The sequence below is a fragment of the Megascapheus bottae genome, chromosome 1, assembly GCF_031878675.1.
Source record: "Megascapheus bottae isolate mThoBot1 chromosome 1, mThoBot2.hap1, whole genome shotgun sequence".
Lineage (NCBI taxonomy): Eukaryota > Metazoa > Chordata > Mammalia > Rodentia > Geomyidae > Megascapheus > Megascapheus bottae.
In genome coordinates, this window is record NC_143509.1 from 26,481,354 (window position 1) to 26,506,383 (window position 25,030).

The window sequence follows — 25,030 nt, forward strand, 5'->3', positions numbered from 1 at the left end:
TCTGGAAGAATGCAAGCCCTGGTGCTAGGCCGAAATAGCTCAGTTGGGAGAACGTTAGACTGAAGATCTAAAGGTCCCTGGTTCGATCCCGGGTTTCGGCAGGGGTTTTGGCTCCTGGCACAAGTCTGACTTCATCTGTAGGCGGTCACATCCTTGTACTGATGGATAACTATACAAATCCCCACAGTCTCCCTTTCTCATACCTCTAGCGTCCCCAAGTTTTCTTCTCTCCCAGTCCAGTATGTACATGGATCTTAAAATTCTGGCTATTTCTTTATTCCTTTAGCCCGATAATTTTATTTGTTTTAAGTTGGTAGGGCTGGAACCAATATTCTATCAAACCTAACACTACCAAATGAGAATTTAAATTATCTGCTGTATATCACCTCCATCTGGCAGGATATGTTTTTCTGAACGTTTTTTACAAGTGGAGAAACTGAGGCTCCAGAAGATGGTTTATTAAGGACCACCCCAGGTATTTGTTAAATACCTATGTGGTGCTGGGGTCCCACTGTTGAAGGAAAGCCAGGCCCTTAGGATCCACCAGCTTCTTGAGGGTCAGAAGCAGGGGAAGAGAATGGGGGAGGGCAGTCTTGTCACCCAGTCCAGGCATGAACTTGAGATGGACAACTTACAGGAGAGAAGAGGGAGATGGGGATTTGAGCTGAAAAGATTGTGAAATGCTGGCAGATACACAAAACATTTGCTATGGCTCTCAAGAATTTCTGAACTGTGGTATATAAAAAAAAAATGTATGGGCTAGATGTGTGGCTTAACTGATAGGTGCCTGTATAGTAAGTATGCTCAACAAAAAAGTCTTGCCATGTGCCAGTGGTTTAACCTGTAATCCTAGCTACTCAGGATGCTGGTTTGAAGCCAGCCCAGGCAGGAAGGAAACTCTATGAGACTTTTTTTCTTCTTTTTTTTTGTCAGTCATGGGGCTTGAACTCTGGGCCTAGGTATTGTCCCTAAGCTCTTCAGCTCAAGACTACCACCCTACCCCTGAAGCCACAGTACCACTTCCCGTTTTCTAGAGGTTAATTGGAGATAAGAGTCTCAGGGTCTTTAGTGCCCTGAACTGGCTTTGAACAGAGATCCTCAGATCTCAGCCTCCTGAGTGGCTAGGATTTACAGGCATGAGCCACAACATGTGGCTCTCCATGAGACTCTTATCTCCAATTAACCACCAGAAAACTGAAAGTGGCACTGTGATTCAAAGCAGTAGAATGCTAGCCTTGAATGAAAGAGCTCGGGGACAGGTCCTGAGAGAAAGTACCCAGGACCCAGGACCAACAACAACAATAAAAAAAGGCCTTGAGTTCTAACTCCAATTCTGCCAAAAAGGAAAGAATGTAAGTATTTAGTGTGTTACAAAAAGATACAGAGACTGTTCAGAGACACTGTGTGTGTAAGCCATCTCTTGAATCATTTTATACCAATGTGGATTTTTCCCTAAGGTCTCCTACAATTAACATGCTGGAAACTTGATCCCCCAAACCACATTGTTTCTGGTGTTGAAGAAAGTCAGAAAGTCAGAAAGAGTCCCCTTCTGGGCATTAGTGTTTTTATAAGAGACTGGGGTACAGTTTAGCAGTGGGGCACATAGCAACCAAGAGGTTCTGCCATTGTTCCTGTACTTGAAAGCAAAGACACTTGTTTGCTCTGCCTGGATCTTCAGTACTATGAGAAGTAAGTCTCTTTTCCTTACAGTTACCCAGGCCTGCTGGGCACTGGTGCTTACACTATGATCCTTAGCTACTTAGAAGGTTGCGATATAGGCTTCAAAGGCAGCCCAGGCACAAAAGTCTGAGACTTCATCTCTCAAATAACCAAAGGCCTGTCTCATGGTAAAACATAAGCATATTAGATCACGAGCTGTGAGAAAGTCCAAGCGAGGCACTGGTGGCCCATGGCTGTAATCCTAAGATACTCAGGAGACTGAGATCTGAGGATCATAGTTCAAAGCCACCCCAGGCAAGAAAAGTCTGTGAGACTTGTATCTCCAGTTAATCATCAAAAAAGTCAGAAGTGGAGCTGTGGGGCAGGGGGAAGCTCAGAGATGGCACCCACGCCCTGAGTTCAAGCCTCAGTGCTGGTAAAAAATAAATAAACCTGATTACAGGAATTCAACTATTGGGATTGAGAAATAGGAAACAGTCCTTTATCAGGCACCAGACTTGAGGGATGGATGAAAGGAATGGGCCGGTGTGGGCCAGCAAAGCAGGAAGTTCACCAGCCATGGAGAGGTCCAAGTCAAGGGGAACTAAGGCCTTGCTTGAGCCATCCAAGTACTTAGGTACTATATTCACCCTTAAGTGAGGCCCCTCTGCACCCCAGATTGCACCTGACTATACCCTCTGGAGATCCCTAAACCACCCAGCCTATCTGTTCTTGAACCCTAATGTATGGACACTGTGACAGAGATGCTATTTTTCAACACTACATTCTGGAGTGACGGGGGGAGGGCATTGGAGGTGTGGGCAGTGTGGCTGGCTAGTTGCTGGGTAGATTGGCTATGTCCGATGGATAGGGTAGGGAAGAAGCCAGGTGCTTGGGAACATGGGTGGTCAACTTGAGTGGGGAGCCTACTAGCAGCTGTAGCAGGTGCTATCGAGGGAGGAGTAGGAAGGGAATGGAGGAGCACACAGATCAGAAACTGAGTGGGTGGGTAGGGAAGAGGCAGGAGAGCAGAACTGTGGATACATAGGCGGGTCTAAAGCTGATTCCCACCATACAGACAGGGTTTTCTGTGGTTTCTGGAGCATGTTTCCATGAACTATGTATTTACACATGCTGGATACCGAAGTACATTTGAGGGGAATTGTCTACTCCTGTCCAAGTATGTTGGTATTTTTGTGAGGAAACTTCCATTCTTTCGCACCATCCTTCCCTTTGGGAAGGGAGCCTGAGTGACGGGTGGGAAGTCCCGAAGTTGACAGTAGATGGCGCTATACTGGCCTCCAATCGGGGAATTATCAGAGACATGGTGCCAGGAGAGGAACAGAAGAACCCAACAAGACCTCAGTAGTTTCTGGCATATCTGGAAGACTGTGGAGCTCCCTGGCATGAATTGGCAGAGATCAGGGATGCTGCTAAGGACCCTGCAGTGCCAATACATCTACCCCAGAAAACCCACCCCAGAGCCCACATGCTGAGGGTATAGGGAGACATGGGTTTTGTGGGTATTTTCTCTTTTGTCAGTCATGGGGCTTGAACTCAGTAATGTAAGGCCCAGTGTCTCCTTAGGAGTGTGGGCCCACTTACCACTTTGAGCCACAGTTCCACTTCCAGTTTTCTGGTGAGTAACTGGAGATGAGTCTGATGCTCTTCCCTGCCCTGGCTCACATATCAACCTCCTGGGTAGCTAGGACTATAGGTGTGAGCCACCAGAACCCAGTTAGGGTCAAGTCTGATAGCTATGTGATCCGAGGGAAGCCCCGACCTGACCCCAGGACAGCTTCTAGGGAATAAATATCCTCCACGTGGAGAATACCTGAAAGCAGCCCACCCCAGCTACCTCAGGCCAAGTTCTGAAACACCCTCAGAACTGACTAAAGAGGGGGAGCAGGATGGCTGAGGCAGTTGTGGGGGGACATCTCTGGTCTTTCCTGGCAAGTGACTAGCTTCCATAGGTATCTCTGGAGCAGAGCAGAACAAATCAAAGCCCTGTGCTAGGGGCAGCAGAATGGGTGGGGGGGGGGGGAGGAGAGGGAGGTCAGGCCCGGCAGATTCTCCTAGGAAATGGCCCAAGGCCCCCCTCCATGTAGTTTAGGGGTTCCAAAAGAAAAGCCATGGCTCTGAAAAGGCTTTTAATTTATCTGAATAGCTGAACAATCCAACCCTCAGGACACAGTAAAGGTCGGCACAGATAAAAGCACATGTATAAAAATACTTTGCAACAATAGATACTCTCACACACAGACACCATTTCCGCAATCCCCAACAGGTTTCTCAGCCACCCCAATGTCCCGTGTATTTGATGTGGCCATTGCTGGTTACCAGGCAACGCCGATGGGAAACTCCAGATTCAGCCATGGCTGCTATTGGGCAAGCTTTCCCACGGCAGAGGGAAAGTACTTGATCCAGTAATACCAGGGGGCCCCTCCTGAGAGGAGGGGAGGGCATAGAGGGGTAAAGCTGGCTTTCCATGTACAAGGGGGGACCAGATGCCCAGAGATACTGTGTTCTTTCCCTAGACGTAAAATTCCACAGATGGTGGACACAGGAGGCAGGACCATCAGAGCTGGACAAAGCCTTGCAGCTCCATTTCCTTCTAAGCAATATAAAATACAATCCAAATGGCCTCTGAAAGGTTCTCTGTACCCACTCCCCACTCCACCCCCACCCCTAGCCCCAGTCAAAGCCATATCCCTGTGCCAGGCCCTGGAAAGGCTCACGGCAATGAGACCCTGACCTTCAACGCTTTTCCCTGCTCCATATGGTTTTCTGGGATATCACTTCACAGGAACTACCTTCTGGTCTTGCTCCTTGATGGTGCCCATCATCTGGATGAGGGGAACACTGGGGAAAATGCCACTGCAAACCCAGGACTCCCCAAAGCTTGCAACTGAAAGGAAACAAGTAACCAAGTGACCACACCCATATGTGGCTTCTAGCCTGGAAGGACTTGATCTTGATTTCAAATTCATCTCATGTCACAATCTGAAAAAACCCTTGGCCAACATTTACTCCCACAGAGCCTCAGGCATTAGCTTAAAATAAATAATTCACTGGTGTTCAGTTTTAACTTTGACAAAATTGTCACAACTGCGAACAATGACCAGACCACAAGCACCTCCAGAATGGCAGGGCTAAGCTTACCCTTCCATCCAGGGCAGGGACACTCAGCTGGCTAGCCTGGCTCTGCTGGCCACGCACTGTGCTAGCCTTCGGGACAAAGGACTTATTTATCTCTGCATATAGAAGGCCCACACTCTTAAGGAGACACTGGGCCCTTACCATTACTGTCCAGGTAGATTATCAAGATAGGGAGGTTGCATGTGGCATCTGGTGTCTAGATACCCACTGTTATTGCCCTCCTGGGGCCAGATGCAGAGTCCACTGGGTAATGTATCTCTTTATCCCTCCACACAGACGGATGCCACACCCACACACACGCTGCAACATGAAGCTGCAGCTCTTTGGTTCCGCCTCTCACAAAGACGTTTTTCCTGCTCAGCATGCAGGAGGGGGCAGCGCAGGTGCCAGAACTCACGGGCTGGACACACACAAAGGAAGCAAAACAAAACAAGATCAGAGAACACATCAGTGCTTACAGAGTGAGCCATATATTCACTGCACACTCTTTTTAGAAGTTCCTGGAGAATGCTGGGTGCAACAGGGAACATAAGACACAAATATGACACCTCATATCCAACTATATGGTCACGAGAGCTATGTTCTTAAAAAAACAAAACAAACAAAAAAACAATCTTGCAGGAAATTTAAAAAAAAAAAGATAATCAAAAGCAACCTTTCAGGAAATGCATCTTCTAAAAACCACCAGGAAAAGACATAGCTAGCTTTTGGTGTGTTAATGAAATTGACTCTTCAGGGATGACAGATGCATAGACAACCCACTCCCTGGGGCCTCCTAATTTCCAGAGCATTCCAGAACAACACGAGAAGAGCGAGAGGAGCAAGAAGAACGTCCATCGGCCGGGCTTCTTACTAACTTCGGAGCCCGCACACAAGCCTGGCGAGACACAGCAGGCCACCCGGGGACAGCAGCTCCATCACCAGCGGCGCTGATTCCTCTCCTCTAGGAGCTGGTTATCAAATATTTCTTTTTCCCTTCAGAAAACAAAAAGACGATGGATCATTTTAGTCATGATTCATTGAGTGTGTGTGTATATATATATTTTTCCTTTTTTTTTTTTTTTTTTAAAGGAGAATGAAACCGTGGAGTTGGTGTCTAAGGGGATGTTTTGGTTTGGGAAAATGAAAAAGTTCTGGAGATGAAGCTGGGATGGTGGTACAGGAATGAGAATGCATTACTTGCTACCACCCTGCACATGTCAACATAAGGACAGTGGATTTTGGTTGGGTGAAGTGGCTCATGCCTGTAATCCTAGCTATTCAGGAGGCTGAGATCTGAGGATCTCAGTGCAAAGCCTGCCAAGGCACTAAAAGAACTTGAGACTCTTATCTCCACTTAACCCTACAAAACAGAAGTGGGGCTGTGGCTCAAGGGGATATGTTGGTAGCCTTGGGCCGAAGGGCTTAGGGATATCACCTGGGCCCACAGTTCAAGCCACAGGACCAAAAACCACCACCACAACAAAAAAGCCAGCCCAGGCATTAATGACTGTGAGATTCATATCTCAAATTAACCACAAGAAAAGGAGAAGAGGTACAGCAGCTAAGGGGTGGAGCAGTAGCCTAGAGCTTAAGAGCTCAGGGACAGCACCCAGGCCAAGTTCAAGTCCCAAGACCACCCCCCCCAAAAAAAAAGACAGTAGATTTTTAAGGTAGGTGAATATTATAATCAGAGCTGCTTCACATATATGGAAATGTAAGGGCAAGACAACAGCCTATTGGTAGCCAAGCAAGGCCTCTCATGCATTGTCCTATTCTTCCTTTCCTTTCCTTCCCTTTCCCTTTCCCTTTGTCCCTTTCCCTTTCCTACCTTCCTTTGGCTACATGCATTTTGCCATAATCCTCTGTCCCTTTCTTTGTGATGCTGAGGATTGAATCATGACCTACCATTGAATTATTGCTCAACTTTACAATCAAAAGAAATTTTTTGGGGGGGTGACAAGGGGAGAGGCAAGAGCCATACTAAGTAGCCCAGGCTAACTTGGATCTTCTGATCCACTTGCCTTTCTATCTCCTAGGTGTCAGAATTACAGGCATGTACCTGGCTTTTTTTCCCCCCCAGCATAAGCCGCCATGCGTGGCTTTGTACCAGGCTTTAAACATGGTTTTTTTAATTAAAGAATTTATTAACATTGATTTTTACATCATATTAAAAAAAATTTTTGTTGTGTTGTTGTTGGTCGTGGGGCTTGAATTCTGCACCTTGGTGCAATCCCTGAGCTCTTCAGCTCAAGGCTAAAACCCTACCCCTTGAGCCACAGCCCCACTTCCCACTTTTTAGTGGTTAATTGGAGATTTAAGAGTCTCACATTCTTGGGTAGTGCTTACCGCTCATGCACAAAGACCTGGGTTCGATTCCTCAGTACCACATATATAGAAAAAACTAGAAGTGGTGCTGTGGCTCAAGTGGCAGAGCGCTAGCCTTGAGCAAAAAGTATCCACCAAGGACAGTGCCTCAGGCCTGAGTTCAAATCTCATGGACTTTAGTGCTTGGGATGGCTATGAACCACAAGCCTCAGATCTCAGCCTCCTGAGTAGCTAGGATTATAGGCATGATCCACTGAGCCTGGCTAAACAAAAAAAAATTTTTTAATTATTAACTATGCAACTTGTGGGGAGAGGGGTCAGAAGTAAAAACTGGGAGAAGATGAGACAAGAAGTGACACTGCTCAAAAAGAACTGTACCTATTATCTGACTTATGTAACTAACTCCTCTGTGTATCACTTTTACAATAACAATTTAAGAAATGGATATATATGTTTTGTTTTGTTTTGTTTTTGTTTTTTTAGAAAAGAGTATGGAGTTGGGCAGTGGTTGTTTACCCCTGGAATCTTTAGTTATTCAAGAGGCTCAGATTTGAGGATAGAGATAAAAAGGCAAGACAAAACAGCAAGACTCTTATCTCCAACTAGCCAGCAAAAAGCTGGAATTTGAGGCAATAGCTCAAGTGCTAGAGCTCTCCACTATAAATGAAAAAGCAGACCAGAAGACCCTTATTTTAAGCTCCAGTATGGGTACAAAACAAACAAACAAACAAAATACCCAAAATCCCTGGAAGCTATAATCTACTCAAGACTAAGGTTTGGGGATCAAAAAAATCAAGCAAGTCTGTGAGAATCTCACCTCCAATTAGTCACCAAAAAGCCAGAAGTGCAGAAGTGAAGCTGTGGTTCAGATGGACATTAGCCTTAAGTGGAAAAGCTTAGGGACAGCATCCAAGCCCTAAGTTCAAGCCCTAGGACCAACATATGTATATAGATAGATAGATGGATAGATAGATAGATAGATAGATAGATAGAGATAGAGAGAGAGAGAGAGAGAGAGAGAGAGAGAGAGAGAGAGAGAGAGAGAGAGAGAGAGAGAGAGAAAATAAGAGGAAGAAAGAGGAAGGAAGGAGGAGGGGGGAAGGAGGGGCCAAGAGTTTGGTCTAGTGATAGAACACTTGACTAGCATGTACTAAGATCCATGTTCAATTCCTCGGTACTACATACATAGAAAAAAGCCAGAAGTGGTGCTGTGGCTCAAGTGTAGAGCTCTAGCCTTGAGAAAGTCCAAGGACAGTGCTCAGGCCCTGAGTCCAAGCCCAGGATTGGCAAAGAAAAGAAAAAAAAGAAAGGGGGGGAGGGAGAAAAGAAGAGAAAAGTAAGCAATCAAGAGAAAGAAAGATTATGGCATGGATAGGCATGCACAGTAGAGCTGCACATCTGTAACCTGGACAGAGGTCAAGGCCAGCTGGGGCTACAGAGAAAACTGTCTCAAAACAATAAAGGAACCTGGGTTTTTGCTGTTGATGGTATTTTGTTTTGTTTTGTTTTGTTTTTCGGGTGACAGAGGATGGGGCAGAATAGGAGGAGGAAGGTTGAACAAACGCAGTTGTGCTATGCAGTAGACACTACGTGGAAAATGAACTAACTTATAGACAGGGACAGAAGGGCAAAACTGGGGGGAAACAATGGAAGGGGTGACATCCCCCCCAAAATGTATTCATTAACTGACTTAGAAATGGTAACCCCTCTATACATCACTTTAACAATAATGATAACATTACATTTAGAAAGACACAGTTTAGATTCAAAGAATGTATTTACTGGTACTGACAAAAACAAACAAACAAACAAACATAAATAAATAAAGGGCTCCGGCTGGGCACTGGCTGCTCATACCTGGAATCCTAACTATTCGGGGAGCTAAGATCTGACGATGATGGTTTGAAGCCAGCCTGGGCAGGAAAATCGGTGAGACTCTTATTTCCAATTAACCACCAAAAAACCAGAAGGAGAACTGTGCGCAAAATCTCAGGGACAGAGCCCAGGCCCTGAGTTCACGCCCCAAGACTTTTGACCCTTAAACATCATCCAGTGCAGCTCATGAGAGGGTTTCCTGGCCAGCTAAGCCATCGCAGACTTCACAGGGTGGCTGGCACCATGGAGGGTACAGAGGGCACCAGGGGGATGCTCTTTGACCCAGCTTTCCCTCCCAGGACTATGCTGTAAATGGAATACAGAACCTTGGGCATGGGCCATACCCTCAAGCCACAGGCACTTTTATTTGTGAACAGAGTGTGACGGGCTAGACCACTAAGAGCAAGTGACAAAAACAAACAACAACAACAAAAAAAAAAAAATGTTATTTGCTCAAAGCACATTATAAGGCTGGGTGTCAATGACATAGCAGTTTAAAGATTACCTAGATAGAAAAGTAGCAGACTCTATCTCCAAAATAACTAGCAAAAAGGCAGAATGGAATTCATATGTTTCACTGATCCCCACCCTTTTTTTGTGAGTCATGGGGCTTGAACTCTGGGCCTGGGCACTGTCCCTGAGCTCTTCAGCTCAAGGCTACCCTACCCTTTGAGCCACAGTGCCACTTCGGTTTCTAGTAGTTAAATAGAGGTAAGTCTCATGTTTTTTGTGCCTGAGCTGGCTTTGAGCTGTGATCCTCAGATCTCAGCCTCTTGAATAGCCAGGATTACAGGCCTGAGCCACCTCGCCCAGCTTCACTGATCCCTTTTATACAACCACTGAAAGATAATTATGACATTTAATAATAACGATAATCATAACAACAACAACAAAAAGCAAGAATGGAATCTAGTGGTAGAGAACCAGTGAGTAAGCCAAACAAATGTGAAGCACTGAGTTTAAACCCAGCATCAAGGGGGGGAAAAAAAAAGGTACATTATATGCTGGTACAAAAATAAGAAACCCCTTCGTACAATTTTTTTTTCCTTGACCTCATGGCCCAAGCACTGTCCTTGGGCTTTCTCAAGGCTAGAGCTCTACCACTTGAGCCACAGCACCAGCTCTGACTTTTTCTATGTATGTGGTACTGAGGAATCAAACCCAGGCCTTTGTGTATGTGCTAGGCAAGAACTCTACCACTAGGCCAAACTCCTGGCCCTGTACAACTATTTTTTGACAATAAATTTAAAAACAACAACAACAAACTGTAAATGAAGCCAAATTTAACCTCTTTTGAGTGATTCTGCGGGAAGCTCTCCTCATGCCATCACACTGTGCCACCTCCTTTCTGCTGTGCCAGCTGCACTGCCGCCTTGGCAAGGGGGGCCCAGGCAGGCACTCTAGGACTCCCACAGAGGCACTGGACACAGCCCTGTGACTTGAGTGTGGAGTCTGATGCTGCCCTGCGGCCCCGTCTGGTTCCTTGCAAGGCCTGGCAGCACGCCCAGAGGCGGATTAGAGGGTCTGGGGGCCAAAAATCCCAGGGCAGCTAAACGCCAGTGGAGAAAAACATCTTGATCACAGCATTCTCTCTCCTGACCAGGGCCAAAGACTACTTCTTAATCTTGTTCTGTTTTCTCAAACAGTCATAGGCTGAAAACAGGTGGGGCACAGAGGCTAAAACACACACTCCATCTTGTCAGAGGAAGATTATAGGGAGGGGCCCCACCAAGCCACGCGACCGACCGACCACTCCAGCCAGGGCCTTCTTCAGCACTGGAGCTCTCGGGTAGTTTTCTCTAGGCTTACAGCTGGCACTATCTGTTTAGGCCCAGTCCCTGAGGCTCAAGCTCACTGCCTACCCCATCTTGGACTTCTGACTGCAAGGGTCCTTGCAGGACTCCTTGGCTATGTGCTAAATAAAACTGGTTAGATTTACACAACGGGCTCAGTACCCAGATATCTGGGCCACCTTGGGGGGTAGAGATGGCCTTGGAAATGAAAACCCCAAAGATGTATAATGAAAGGGCTTGAAAACAGCCTACCGGTAGCCGAGCAAGGGTCCCTTTATGTACTTCTCCTCAGCTGTCTTGTAGTCCACAGCGTCCACGGCAGCAATTGCACAGATAATGGCCTGCAAGAAGGCATGGTGAGGCCAAAGTGGCTCAGTCCTGTCAGCCCAGCTACTTGGAAGGTGGGGATTGGTAGGACCTCACCTCAACTAGCACTATGGCACACTGTGCGAGAGATATGGGTAGGAGGATTATAGTGCAAGCTGGCTCCAGGCAAAAACACAAGACCCTTAAAAAGAAGTGCTCTGTCATTAATGCGCCAGTCCCAGCACAGGACACACTACACGAGAAATCCACAAGAAGCCGGTATGTCTCCAGTTGCCTCCAGCGATGGCCTGGCTTACGGCTCAAAGCTACCAACACAAGCCATGATCTCTTCTCACAGTGAGGTCCTGAATTAAATCAATGAAGCCTTCTTTTGGACCAGAAACTAGAGTTCACATCATTGAAGACATGTCGACAGTAAAAAGCAATGACCCAAATATACAGGAACAGTTTTGAAAATCTGTCAGCTTACTGTGAAAACAAACCTAAATGACACAAGAGTAAATTGAATACACAACAGGCGCCTGATATCATTGTTAGTGTTCACATAAAATAACAGTATTGTAATTATGGCAAACTAACTCACGTCCCTGCGATTCAAGACAGGCTCTCCCCCACTGGGCCAGCTAATTCTCTGGGGCCATCTCAGACACTGCACGTGCCAGACAGCATTCCCAGGAACATCTAATCATGACAGCTAGAACATTCTGAGAAACTGCCCAGGGTGCTGTCCTGGGAGAAGATCACTCGGTTTTAGATCTACATACTAAAAATACACGTATTTTTTTTCCTGCTGGTCCTGGGACTTGAACTCAAGGTCTTATGTCCTTAATCAGCTTTTTTTTTTTTTTGCTCATAGCCGGCACTCTACTATTTGAGTCATGTCTCCAGTTTCAGTGTTTAGCTGGTTAATTGGAGATGGAGTCTTGCAAACTTTTCTGCCTATCTGGCTTTGAAATGCAATCTCCAGGTCTCAAACTCCAGGATAGATAGGATTCCTGACATGAACCATAAGCACTGGCCATACTGTACTAATCATGGGTTTAAAAAAAAAAAAGAAGAAGCTTGAGGTTTTATTTCTTCTCCAATAAATATAACAGGGACATGGGCACTTGAAGCTTTTTGTGTTATTTTATTTTTTTATCTTTTTGAAAATTTCCATAAATATTAGGTCAAAGAAAGAATTTTTTTTTTTGGTGGATTGTGGGGCTTGAACTTTGGGCCTGGGTGTTGTCCCTGAGCTCTTCAGCTCAAGACTACCACCTTACCTCTGGAACCACAGCACCACTTCCTGTTTTCTAGTGGTCCATTGGAGATAAGTCTCTCAGACTTTAGTCCCTGGGCTTGTTTTGAACCACAGTTCTCAGATCACAGCCTCCAGAGTAGCTAGGATTATAGGCGTGAGCCACCGTGCCCGGCAAGAGAGAAAATTTTGACTGACTTCCTATCTGTTGGGCAGGCACTATGCCCAGCTGTTTTTCTCCATTCTTCAGATTAAGTCTCATGCTAACTTTGCCTGGTTCAGCCCTAGACAGCAATCCTTTTATTTGTCTATGCCTCCTGAATCATCGGGATGACTGAGTTCAAATAATTTGGAACCAGAGAGTCTTTCCAGACATTCTCTGCAGATAGTGGCCACCCACCAGCTTCTACAGCAGCCTTTGTTTCTGCTCCTAACCCAGTCTGAATCCCAGCTCCAGTTCTAGCACTACCTGTGTGTGCTCTGAGCATGAGCACAGCCCCACCTCCAGGCCCTTGGCAGCTCACCTCGGGCAGAAGCACATCTAGGATGAACCTGATTCTGTCGCCATTGATCCTCGTCAGCATCTCACTGTCCATCTCCTGGTAGACTCCCTGCAGGTACTTTACCACCCGGTCCAGCTGCTCCTCGTCTTCCAGGTACGTCTCCACACAGGTCACATACTGGCTAGAAGTCAGGAACGTCTTTAGCCACCTTGACGGCTTCCTGCTCTTGAGGATGGCCCGCAGGTGGCTCTCTGCACCCTTGGCCTTCACAATGTACTCCACCAGCTTCTGGTTGGCCCTGTCTCGAGCAGCACGGGAACGGTCAGGCAGCACCTTCCTGCAGGGCTGGCGTCGTCCCACAGGGCTGCCTACTTCCTGCTCCTCGGGGTCCTTCTTGCTCAGCTGAGGAAAACTAGCCCCCAGAACATCCTGCTGGATGGACTTCCTCACAGGATAACCTGCAACACAAACGTCGGTGGACTGCATTCCTGTGCCAGAGACTGGCTAAGTACCAGACCTGGAGTCATTTCTCAAGGGCAAACACACAGGGTGGGGGTTTCACAAATATGCTTTTATACTTACTGATGTGAGCAGCATAATATTCCAGGAAAGAGCCAGCAAAGGAGCCACAACCTGCAGAAGAGTGGGAGACATTACATTGGACAACAGATACTTTTCAGGATCTTCGGTTTAGAATATCTCCTGGAACTTTTCTGTTCTGACTTGTGAAGGCTTTGTGGGACATAGGTCTGCAGCTAACACTGTAGGGAGTTTGGGGTAAAAGCCACCTAAACGAACCAGAACGGCAGACTCGGGTCAAGTGGAAACCAGTGCTCACTGAAGGGATCTAATCTTCTGTATACCCGTGTTCTCACATCTGCCTCTAACAGGGCCAGGATGCCCGGGGCCCGTCAGAAGGGTCTGGAGCTAGGGATCAAATTCCTTAGGCTTCAGTGAGCCCCTGAGAGTATTTGAGTCCCAGTACTCACTATTTAGCCCCTTTGTCCTAGTGTGCTAAGTCACCTGAATCCCAGGGCTCAGGCCCACATACCTAACCGCACTCGGTAGTCAGTGATGAGGGAGACACACCAGCCGATGGCCTGATCATAATCCTCCTTGGCTTTTTCCTAAAAGACAATGGCTGGCTTTAGTGTGGGTCTAAAGACTGTGTGGCAAGGTCCCGAGCCCTGCTGGGCAGCCGTGAACAGCCCTCAAACTTGTCTGCATTTGCCATGCAGGGATTCCCAAGGTCAGACAGGGAAACACTCAATGCAGTGGCCACTACTGTCCCCACTGGCTTGGTGACAACTCTGGAGACAACCGTTGATAAATATTTTCAGCGTAGACAACATGGTCATTAAACAGACATTTTTAAAGCTCTGAAATCAAAATGAACTATAGAACATGTAGGTAGGGATGAGAAGGAAAACCGGAGAAATGGAGGAAAGGAGTGACACTGCCCAAAAAGAAATACACTCATAGCTAGCTACTCAGGAGGCTGAGATCTGAGGATTGTGGTTCAAAGCCAGCCTGGGCATTAAAGTCTGTGAGACTCTTAACCACTAGAAAACTGGAAGTGGTGCCATGGCTCAAGGAGTAGGGCAGCAGGCAGCCTTGAGCTGCAGAGCTCAGGGACAGCCAAGACTTCCAGTCTCACAACTGACAAAACAAAAAAAAGAAACTCATTAGCTCCCTTATGTAACTGTAGTCCCTCTGTACATCACCTTTTAATAACAATTAAAAAATCAGAATCAGGACCGGGGGCATAGCCTGGTGGTAGAGTGCTCACAAAGAATGCACAAAGTCCTCGGTTTGATTCCTTGGTACCACATACTCAAAAAAAAAGCAAATGGTAATGTGGCTCAAGTGGCAGAGTGCTATCCTTGAGCAAAAAGGTGTCCAAGGACAGTGTCCAGGCCCTGAATTCAAGCCCCTCCAAAATAAATAAATTTTTTAAAAAAAGGATATTTTCACAGTATCAAAAAAGTTTTATGGCTGGGCACAGTGGCTCACGCCAATAATCCTAACTACTCTGAAGGCTGAGATCTGAGGATCACGGTTCAAAGCCTGTCCGGGCACTAAAGAACTTGAGATTCTTATCTCCAATTAATCACTAGAAAAGGGGAAGTGGGGCTATGTCTCAAGGGGTAGGGCAGTAGCCTTGAGCTGAAGAACTCAAGGACAGCACTGAGACCCAGAGTTCAAGCCCCATGACCCACAAAACAAAAACAACAACAAAAAAAAATTTTAGGGGCTGGGAGTTTGGTCTAGTGGTAGAGTGCTTGCCTAGCATGCACCAAGACCCAGGTTTGATTCCTCGATACCATATACATAGAAAAAAAGCTGGAAAAAAGAAAGACAGAAAGAAAGAAAGAAAAGAAAGGAAGGAAGGAAAAGAAAAGAAAGAATCTGGAAGTGGTGCTGTGGCTCAAGTGGTAGAGCTCTAGCCCTGAAAAAGCCCAAGGTCAGTGCTCAGGCCCTGATTTCAAGGCCCAGGACTGGCAAAAAAGCAAGCAAGCAAACAAACAAACAAACAGAAAAAGACGCAAGCTGTGAAAGTGATTCTTCTCCACGATCTGTGTGCCTGGGGTTTACCAGCCTGCCTGCTCTTAAAATGCTGGAAGATGAGCTGCCCCCAAAAGGAAGGAACGCTGCCACCAGCATCAGGATGTACCCAGGGCCTCCCTGGATCACTGGAAAAGGAGGATGAGAATGATACCTTGATTCTGTCCACCTTGATTCTGCTGCTGTGAGTTGTCTCCCAAATACCACCCATCAAAGAGCCAGGGTGGCTTCCACCTGAGCCACAGGGTCTGTGACATGTCTGTTCCTCAATACTGGCAGCAGTTGTCAAAAGCCAGAGCCGGGAGCTGTGGCTCTGCTGGTACTGCAGCCAGACTTCGGAGCCACCAGGTAACTCACCTGTACTCATCAAGGCCTAAGGCTGAATCCTCATGGTCCACACTCCGCCCCCTTCTCTCCCCCCAGCAGCTCCTGACAAGTACCTGATTTCTTTTCTTCCTTTCCCCACTCCCCAGTCTTCTTCTTCTTTTTGGCCTGGGACTTGAACTCAGGCCCCGAGCACTGTCCTTGGGGCTTTTTCCTCAAGGCTAGCACTCTGCCACTTGAGCCACAGCACCACTTCTGGCTTTTTCTATGTATGTAGTACCGAGGAATTGAACCCAGGTCTTCCTGCGTGCCAGGCGAGCCCCCTACCCCTAGCCAGAACATTTTTTAACGGAGAAAATTGGATGTCTGATGGAAGATGACTGTGGTCCTGGAGACACAGCAGGCCACATGCCTCCTAACATATGTGACACCTGAGGACGTGCTGCGCTCACGATGCTTGACCCCAGCTTCTAAGAGCTCACAGCCCATTGCCCCTCACCCCAGGGCAGCCCCATAACAGTCAGCCAAGGAAGGAATAGGTCTTTGCCCGGGCTCTTACCATGGCTTCCTCAAGGCTCAGCTTGGTCCCCTGTAAACTGCAGTCTTCCCAGGGTGGCTATGAGCATCGATGCCAATGAGTGATCCCACACTCACCACTAGAGCCTGCTCCCAGCTCTAGTTATTCCTTCCCCAGGTACCCACAGGGCCATATGGGAGCCACACGCAGAGAACACAATGACCAGTTGCAAAATAAGCCATTTACAGAAGCAAGTGAGCAAGCGATGATCCACTTACCAGGAGTGTCTGTTTCTCTTTACAATCAAAGTGCTTCAGTCGCTTGAGACACACGGTGATCCTTGATGATGCAGAGGAAAGGCAAGGGTTAACATGCATGAGACTGAGAGTGAGCGCTACTCCTTTCCTGGTAAAAGCAGTGTAGGGCAGAAGCAGCCTCAGCCTTCACTGCTACCATTTTTGCATCTGTCCAAAGGAGCTTATGCAGCTAGGCCTTGGTGCTAATGGGGAGCAAACCAATTCTAGAAACCCCTTAGGACTGCAGAGCTGAGTCTCCACTGCGCCCCACCAGCTGTTGCAGGAAGCATAGAAAAGCTGAGGGCCAGATGAGGCCAGCTACTCAAGGCCCCAAAAGGGCAGGATAGCACCAACAAGTACACTGTAACAGGGAATAGATGACAAAAAGACTGATCCATAAGTCAAAAAGTAAGACCTAGACCAGGTGCGGTGGCTCACGCCTGTAATCCTAGGTACTTAAGAGGCTGAGATCTGAGGATCAAGGTTCAAAGCCAGCCAGGGCACAAAAGAACCTGAGACTCTTATCTCCAATTAACCTCTAGAAAACGGGAAGTGGGACTTAGCTCAAGGGTAGGGCAGTAGCCAGGGACAGCGCCCAGGCCAAGTTCAAGACCCACCCACCCCCCAAATAAGCCCTAGGTTCAAATAGGTCCAAAAAGGGTTGTGGTCTTTGCAGACTAAGCTTTATTGTGGTATGGGAGGCAGGGGACCAAATACCAGCTAGGACCAGCTAGTACCAGCTTCTTTTAGCCTTTGTTCCTGGTGAAAGAGGAAGTCACATAGACCCTGCCATACCCTGCTGGGCTCTTGCTCAAGTGCACCCCAAGATCTCTCCACGCTGTGTTCCTAAGAACCATCAGAAAGTTATCTGCACCACTTGAAGAACAATGAAGAATAGTGTCTGTACCCTTTGCCTTTTGGATTCATGTTCCCTTCAATGAAGAGCACACTGGCTTTCTTATCTCTCCGCCGGACGCTTTTGACCTGTCAGCAAATGCAAGAGGAAATAGTATCAGAAGCTTGCAAGTGATGGTGAGGCAGATTTCGGTTATCTCCTCTGTGGCCCTCACTGAGGATGGGGATGTGTGGAAGACATATTGCATACAATACCCTGGCACTGGGAAGACCCCGGCCAGGCTTGGCATAGTGCTCAGATGAAGCTAGAGTTTTCCACTTTGGTTCCTTAATGAAAGGCTCCATATCCACTATGCTGCACGCATCTGGGTCACTGCTTAAAGCGCCTCAGAGCCAACCCAAGGATTCAGAACATCTGTTCCGTGGCCCAGCTCACACCTACCCTTTCTTAAGGTCAGCTAGTTCCCACTGCCCCCAACGTAGCACACGGAATGAAGTCAAGGGGCTCAGCCAGGCACCACTGGCTCAGGTCTATAATCCTTGCTACTCAGGAGGGCCGAGATCTGAAGATCACAGTTCAAAGCCAGCCAGGGCAGGAAAGTCCATGAGATTCATATCTCCAATGATCACCAAAAAAATATCAGAAGTAGAAATGTGGCTCAAGTGATAAGAGTGCTAGCTTTGAGGAAAAAAAAGCGCAGAGACGGCACCCACCCATACACAGTATGCAGAGAGGGGCTAGTTCCAAGCCATTACTTATCTGGCAAGATTGCCTGTTCCTATGCCAGGTGTGTGGACACAATCATGTCCCCCAGAGGCCCCAGAAATGGATGACAGGAAGGAGAACATTGGTAGGCACAGGGAAGGAGATTGAGAGGGAGCTCTACATGATACCTCCCTCATAGCTGGACCACACGCCGACCCTTAAGCATTCCAATTTAGCGGTACATTTGCTCAGACAACCCATTTCACCTACGAGCTACTGTTCAGAATCCAATTCCGTTTCTTATATAACTAGTCAGCATGCACAAAGAGGCTTCAAGTTATGGACCAGAACCATGAAAACAAGTTTTGTTTTGTTTCTTTTTGTAGGTCATAGAGCTTGAATTCAGCCTAGGCATGGTCCCTGAGCCCTTCAGCTCAAGGCTACCACCCTACCCTTGAGCCAAGCCCCATTTCTCCTTTTCTAGAGGTTGATTGGAGATAAGAGTGTCAGGTTCTTTTGTGCCTGGGCTGGCTTTGAATCTTGACTCTCAGATCTCAGCCTCCAGAGTAGCTGGGAATGGAGGCATGAGCCACTGCACCAGGCTTGTTTGGTTTTTGTTTTGAAATAAGGTCTTTCTATGTTACCCAGGCTAGCCTAGAACTTGTGATCTTTCTGAGTCTGTCAGATCAGTCTAGAAGTCTTGGGGCTTGAACTCTAGATCTGGGTGCTTATCCTTAACTTTTGTGCTTTAGTGTTCTACCATTTACAACACAACTCCATTTCTGGCTTTTGTGGTAAAGGGAAGAGCCTCATAGCATTTCCTGTCTGGGCTTGGGACCTATCTCTGAACTTTTTGCTCAAGGTTAGCACTGTACTAGCTTGAACTATAGTTCCATTTCCTGTTTTTTGGTGATTCACTGGACAAAAGAGCCTCACAGATTTCCCTGCTCAAGCTGGCTTTGAAAAGCATTCCTCAGATCTCAACCTAGTGAGTAACTAGGATTACCAGCCTGAGCCACAGGCACTGGCTGACCTTCTAGATTTAAGCATTGTTGTTAACTGATCACACAACTAGGGCTAGAGAATAGCCCGGTAGTGCACCACTTGCCTAGCATGTGCCAGTTCCTGGATTCTACACCCTAAATAAATATATAAAATAATCAACTATAAGTACAATATTTAGACTCTGGTGTATGCCAGAGGAGAAAGGAAGGGCTAAAAAAAGGAGAAAAGACCCAGGAGCAGGAAAAAAAAAACCAAACAAAAACAAAAAAAACATCTAGTACTGCCGGTGGCGCCAGTAGCTCATGACTATAATCTCAGCTACTTAGGCTGATATCTGAAGATTATGGTTAGAAGCCAGCCCAGGTAGGAAAATCCATGAAACTCTTATCTCCAATTAAAGCACCAAAAAAAAAAAAAAAACCCAAAAAAAACCTGGAAGTTATAGCTCAAGTGGTAGAGAGCTGGCCTTGAGAAAAAAAAAAAGGTCAGGAACACAGATGAACCTCGAATAAATCAAGTTAAGTGAGATAAGCCAACCTCTGAGAGACAAAGGGCTCATGTTTTCTGTTATATGCAGAAGCTAGATCTAAAGAACACTGGAACATGATAAATATACAGGACTTGAGGCATTCACATACAGGGAGACTAAAGGGGGATAAATCTTAGCGGAGGAACCCAAAGGTGCAATGCTAATGTGCCTCTAAACATTTAAAATAATATTTATCAAATTCTAGGAACTGGAAACAGTGGGCTGTGTATGTTTTCCTCCCGCTGTTGGTAAAGATGGCATTGTCCATTTTTCTTTTGAATGTTTTCTGTTTCTTGCTTTTTTTATTTTTGGTCTTGTTTGTTGGTTTTTCTGTCTTTGGGAGGGGGTAAGGAGGCCACAGAAATAGAGGGACAAAGGGTGAACAAAATGTGGCAGTGGTACTCAGTGGAAATGAACTATATAACTTAGGGGCAGGGACTGGAGGGGAAAAAACTGAAAGAAGAGGGTTGGGGATTTAGCTCATCAGAAAAGCCCTTGCCTGGCAAGTACAAGGCCCTGAGTTCAATCCTCATCTGTGGAAAAAACCAAAAAAACAAAAAACTGAGAGAGCAAAGGAAGAGGTGACATTGCCCCAAAATAAATATACTCATTACTTAACTCATGAAACAATACCTAGATCCAAGCCCCTAGACTGGTATCAAAAAACAAAAGAAAAAAACCATCAACTACTGTTCTATAGCGTTCAAACAAACCAGGATACAAAAATCAAGAATCTGGCTTCCTCTGAACAAATCTATCATTCTGGGAACGTTGATAGGTGGGTAAACATCTCTTTGGGGTTTGCTTTTTGTTTTCTTTTTCTCTGCCTTCCCTTCATCCTTTTCTTCCCTTAATCCCCTCGTCCCTTTTCTAGGGAGTAGTACGGGGGACTAAATTTACAGCTTTTTCTGGCTCAGATAGTGCTCTATCTTTTGAGCCTCACCTCCAACCCTCCTTTTGCAGGTTAATTGGCAATGGAGTCTCACAGAATTTTCTGCCCAGACTGGCTTTACATGTGGACTACACATGTGAACCACTGGTGCCTGGGTATGTTTTAAGTTAGGGTTGGGCTGTGTAGCCTATGTTGGTCTCAAATCACTGGACCTCCTGCTCATCAGCCTCTCAAGTATATCTTTAAATAAACAATAGCTTTCTATCATAGAATCTAAAATCACTATATTTTCTTTTTAAATTTGAGGCCAGCTCTGGGGCTTTAAACACAGAGCCGAAGTGTTATCCCTTAGCTTTTCCACTCAAGGCTGATAATCTACCACTGAGCCACAACTCCACTTCCAAATTTTTTTGATGGTTAATCAGATAAAAAAAATCTCATAGACTTTCTTTCTGGACTGTCTTTGAACCATTATCCTCAGCTTGCAGACTCCTGAGAAACTACAAGTATAGGTGTGCAGTGTCCCTCTTAAATTCACCAGCTTTAATGGGGGAAAAAGCTTAGTATGCACATAAAATGACCAAATCACTAACAGTTCCCTCAAATAGGTTTGTCTATGTCTCCTTGGTACAAATCTGGCCAGTGACCCTCACATTAAATGGTAGCCAAAAGAGCAAACTTCCAGTTAGATTAATGTATATCTGATTTTATTTTTCTTATAATGTTTCCCCCACCCAAGTTTTCCAGTAATAACAAAAACCACTAAAATCTTCTGCCTACGCAAAGGATGAGGGGACCTGGCTGTGCAGAGATAGAATTGAGGGTATTCTTACCACAGCAGGCCAGTACGGGTACTTTTGGTATTTAAGCCAGACTAACATTCCTACTTCAAATGATTGTGGTTCTAGAATTAAAAGAAAACAAAAAAAAGATAAAGAGAAGTCAGAGCCACATTAAGCAACAAGCATAACAGCTTGCAACAAAGGCAACAACAAAAACAACACAGATCAGGGTATTTAAACCAATGTTAACATAATTCACCTAGACGATCAAGAAAACTTGGAGGCAGATATATAACTCATGTCGCTGGAGTCTAACTGTCAACTGTGAGATCAAGAGGCAGACGGCAGTGATACAGTGAGATAGCCTGGTGGTGAGCAATGTTCTATGGACCATGTGCTAGCAGGGAGAAAAGACAAAGCTCTCTGTCCTGTTTATGCAATTTCTCTAAGTCTATTACACACACATACTGAAAGAAAGAAAAAAAAGAAAGAAAAAACTTAAAAACAAAACAAGTGTGGTACAGGCTGAAATGTATGTAGCTCTATGGAGGAGGACTTAACTCAGTGCTCTGAATAGGTATGAAGCCCCAAGTTTATCCTTAGTACCACAAAAATAAATAAAAAGGGGATATAAAGCACAAGTGAGGTAATGGCTCACAAAAAAAAAAACAAACCCAAACAGAAGAAAACAATTTCAAAGAAACTCATTTAAAAAGTGAAGGTCTTTAAAATGGGGGGTGGTGGGGGAGAGGAAAAGAAGCCATGAAATAATTACAAAATTGTTGAACAAAATTATTTAATTACATTTTTTTTTGCCTTTTCCTCTTCATTCTAAGATAAGGGAATAGTTTTAAATCTTAAAAATCAAGTGGCAGGAAAGGGTGACATTGTTTAAAAAAGAAAGAAAGAAAGAAAGAAAGAAAGAAAGAAAGAAAGAAAAGGCACTCATTACCTGACTTACAAAATTATAACCCTGGTTCTACATCACCTTCATAATAATTAAAAACAAAAAACCCAAAACTTATGCTAGCCTTAAGTGAAAAGAGCTCAGAGACAGTGCCTAGGCCCTGGGTTCAAGCCCCATGACTAACAAACAAGCAATTTAAAAAAAAAAAAAAAATCAAGTGCCAGCATAGAGCAGAGGCTTGTGCGGGATAAGGACCTAAAACGGTGATTCAAAGCCACCACATCTGACTATAAAAACTAATGCCTGCAAGCCGGGATGAGGATCTGCACTCTGAGAAAGTCGACTTTCCACTTGGGGGAGGCATTTAGCTTTGTGGATACTCTGAGGCCCAGCATGGATTAACTGGACACAGGCACACCCTGCCAATGCAGAGTTGGTGGATCAATACTCGCAATAAGTTTGGCCTGATGGCTAAAACACATAACCAACAGGGAGAGAAAAAAAAAAAAAACATTTCAAGCGGGTATCAGGACAAAGGGATAGAATCCTGGGGCAGCAGCCATGTGATCTCCATCCATGGGATCCCTTCTCCCTGGCCAGTAAATAATCCTGCTCACACTACTAATAATTGCTGATCCTCTGGTACTTACTCCCCACAAACGCACACCAGGGTTGTTATGGTTTCCATAGCCTTGGAACAGTCCAGATTCTCAGTGGAAGGCAGTTGAGGAGGATGCAGCACAATGACCCATCAACCCCAGAAAATGAAAACCAGTTCCCACTAAGAACAATGAGGACATGGTGGGAATGTCACACACATATGCGCTCACAAAAAGAAACAACAACAACAAAAAAACTGAGCTAGCAAATATACACACACACACAAAGTTATAATTACACTCATATAATGGTGAAAAGCTCTTAGTTTATACAAAAAGAACAAAAGAACCACACAAAGAGGACACACACGCACACTTGTACATAAGCACATACACATGTATTCGTGTATATTAGAGCCGGCCAGTGTCTGGCTGCACAGATGCCTTCCACTCAGCAGGATGCCACCAGTGGGACAAGCAGGTGACAGGCTAACAGATTTTTCCTATAGTTTCCCTTCCTGTGAATCCAAATTCCAAATTAGAAATGGACAGGCCTAGGTACAGGCCAGAGCTAAGGGTCATGTCTAAAAGCAGAACTGGTTCTACACTTTTGGTTTGGTGCTTGTTCAATGGCTGTGCCCTACTTCTCTGGAAACAAGCACCTTTTCCTCTGGGGCAAACAGGAATTAGGGGAAGGGAAGAACCTACAACATTCCTGAAGACCAAAGTGCCCAGGCCATTGGTCAAAGGGACTGATCAGAGGTTGCAGGACCAGTGAGGCAATGTGCGGCCACGCCCAAAGGAGGGCAGTATAGCCCATCAATTCACTCAAAAAACCCTCCGACCCTCGGAGGGGACCAAGGACAAGGGCTGACAGAGAGGACTGAGCCCCACTTCTCTTTGTGTAGAGATCATTTTTCAAATGAGGAGACAAGAAGAGGTGTATTTCTCAGGGTATCTGCCAGGCTCTCAGTTCAGCAAAAGAAAACACTAACCAAGAAACCTTTGGTGGCTAATGTCAAAAGATGCTTTCAGAGCCCTGGCCCAGATTTTTCCCCTATATCAGTACAGCAAAAACTCTGGTGCTTTCTTACCATGATACAAAAGGATTCTTGGCGGCTCCTCCTCTTCTTCCTCTTCCTCCAGGATGGAATTGATGGAATTAAACTCCATGGACTCTTCAGAGGACTGAGGGTCTGCCAAGAATGTGAGGTTAGACTTTTATTATATTAAATTGTCACTGTGACTTCATCCCAAGAAAACATTTCATGACACATGGCCATAAATACAAAAAAGACCCTAGCTAGGCTCTACAGAACTCAAAATAAGATGCACCTCAATTAGAGTACATTTATGTCTCTTTCTGATGTTGTTTTGTTTTGATGTCAGGGATAGACCTCTGGGGCCCATGCATGTTAGGCAAGTCTTTTGCCATCAAGCGCTTACGTTTTTTGAGACAGGACTTGTTATACAGGGCAGATGAGCCTGATACTCATAATTCTTCTGAAGGCCTCACATCTAATTTTAAAGGGGGGAAATGAAAGAGAGAGAAAAAAGAGAGAAAGAGATAGCTTTCATGTCATAAAGAGGCTGCTTCTAAGAAGCAACAACCTAAATCTAAATTAGAGGAAATTCAACATAGTCTGGATAGGAATTATTTTCTTTTTTCTACTGGGCCATTCAACAAATATTTACTGAATGCATTCTGTGGACTGGTGATATAAGCATTGTGGAAACAATGGAGAGGTTATAAAGCAACCCCCAAAATATGTTTTCCCGTTTTTCTTACCTTCCTAGAAGCCTAAATCCTAGAACCCTTCTAAGACAGCAGGCCCAGAAAGTGCTTAGTAAACACTCAGTATATGAAGCTGAGCATCTGGAAGCTGGGTTCTCCTTGAGATTGGACAGCTGGTTAGTTCAGTGCCCAAGACCCCAAGGGAGATGCAGCCAGGGATATGGTCTCAGAGGGTGAATTTCAGCACAAGACAGGTGCTGGCGCTCCCGTTTCCTAAATGGGAATTCTTTTCGAGTGCGCTTTACCCCCACCCCCTTCTCCTTTCTTCCTTCTGAAGTATGTGGGGGGACTGGCAGAACATGAATAACACAATTCCAGATTGAGCTCTGAACAAGGCAGAGGGCAGCTCTTTAGAACACGGCTCATGCCAGCTCCCTGTAGCCTTCCAATGGGTG

At 45.7% G+C, this 25,030-nt stretch overlaps 1 protein-coding gene and 1 non-coding gene across 5 annotated transcripts in view; one reads left to right on the forward strand and one right to left on the reverse strand.

Moving 5' to 3' along the window:
* The first annotated feature begins 28 nt into the window (after positions 1–28).
* Trnaf-gaa (transfer RNA phenylalanine (anticodon GAA)) lies at positions 29–101 on the forward strand. The gene has a single exon. It is a non-coding gene; the product is annotated as a tRNA-Phe (tRNA).
* Positions 102–3,798: 3,697 nt separating this feature from the next.
* Pwwp3a (PWWP domain containing 3A, DNA repair factor) overlaps positions 3,799–25,030 on the reverse strand; it is a 28,494-nt gene continuing 7,262 nt past the window's right edge. For 3 of the 4 annotated variants that reach the window (XM_090339395.1, XM_090339386.1, XM_090339404.1), the window contains exons 6-14: positions 23,935–24,036; positions 21,386–21,456; positions 17,473–17,549; positions 16,548–16,608; positions 13,915–13,990; positions 13,446–13,496; positions 12,885–13,321; positions 11,046–11,134; positions 3,799–5,793 (exon numbers count right to left, since the gene is read on the reverse strand). In XM_090339395.1, coding sequence (XP_090195521.1) covers positions 5,736–5,793; positions 11,046–11,134; positions 12,885–13,321; positions 13,446–13,496; positions 13,915–13,990; positions 16,548–16,608; positions 17,473–17,549; positions 21,386–21,456; positions 23,935–24,036 — 1,022 coding nt within the window. In that variant the 3' untranslated portion in view covers positions 3,799–5,735. Of the gene's footprint in view, positions 5,794–11,045; positions 11,135–11,155; positions 11,603–12,884; positions 13,322–13,445; positions 13,497–13,914; positions 13,991–16,547; positions 16,609–17,472; positions 17,550–21,385; positions 21,457–23,934; positions 24,037–25,030 lie in introns of those variants that run through there. The other variant, XM_090339412.1, reaches the window with a different exon arrangement.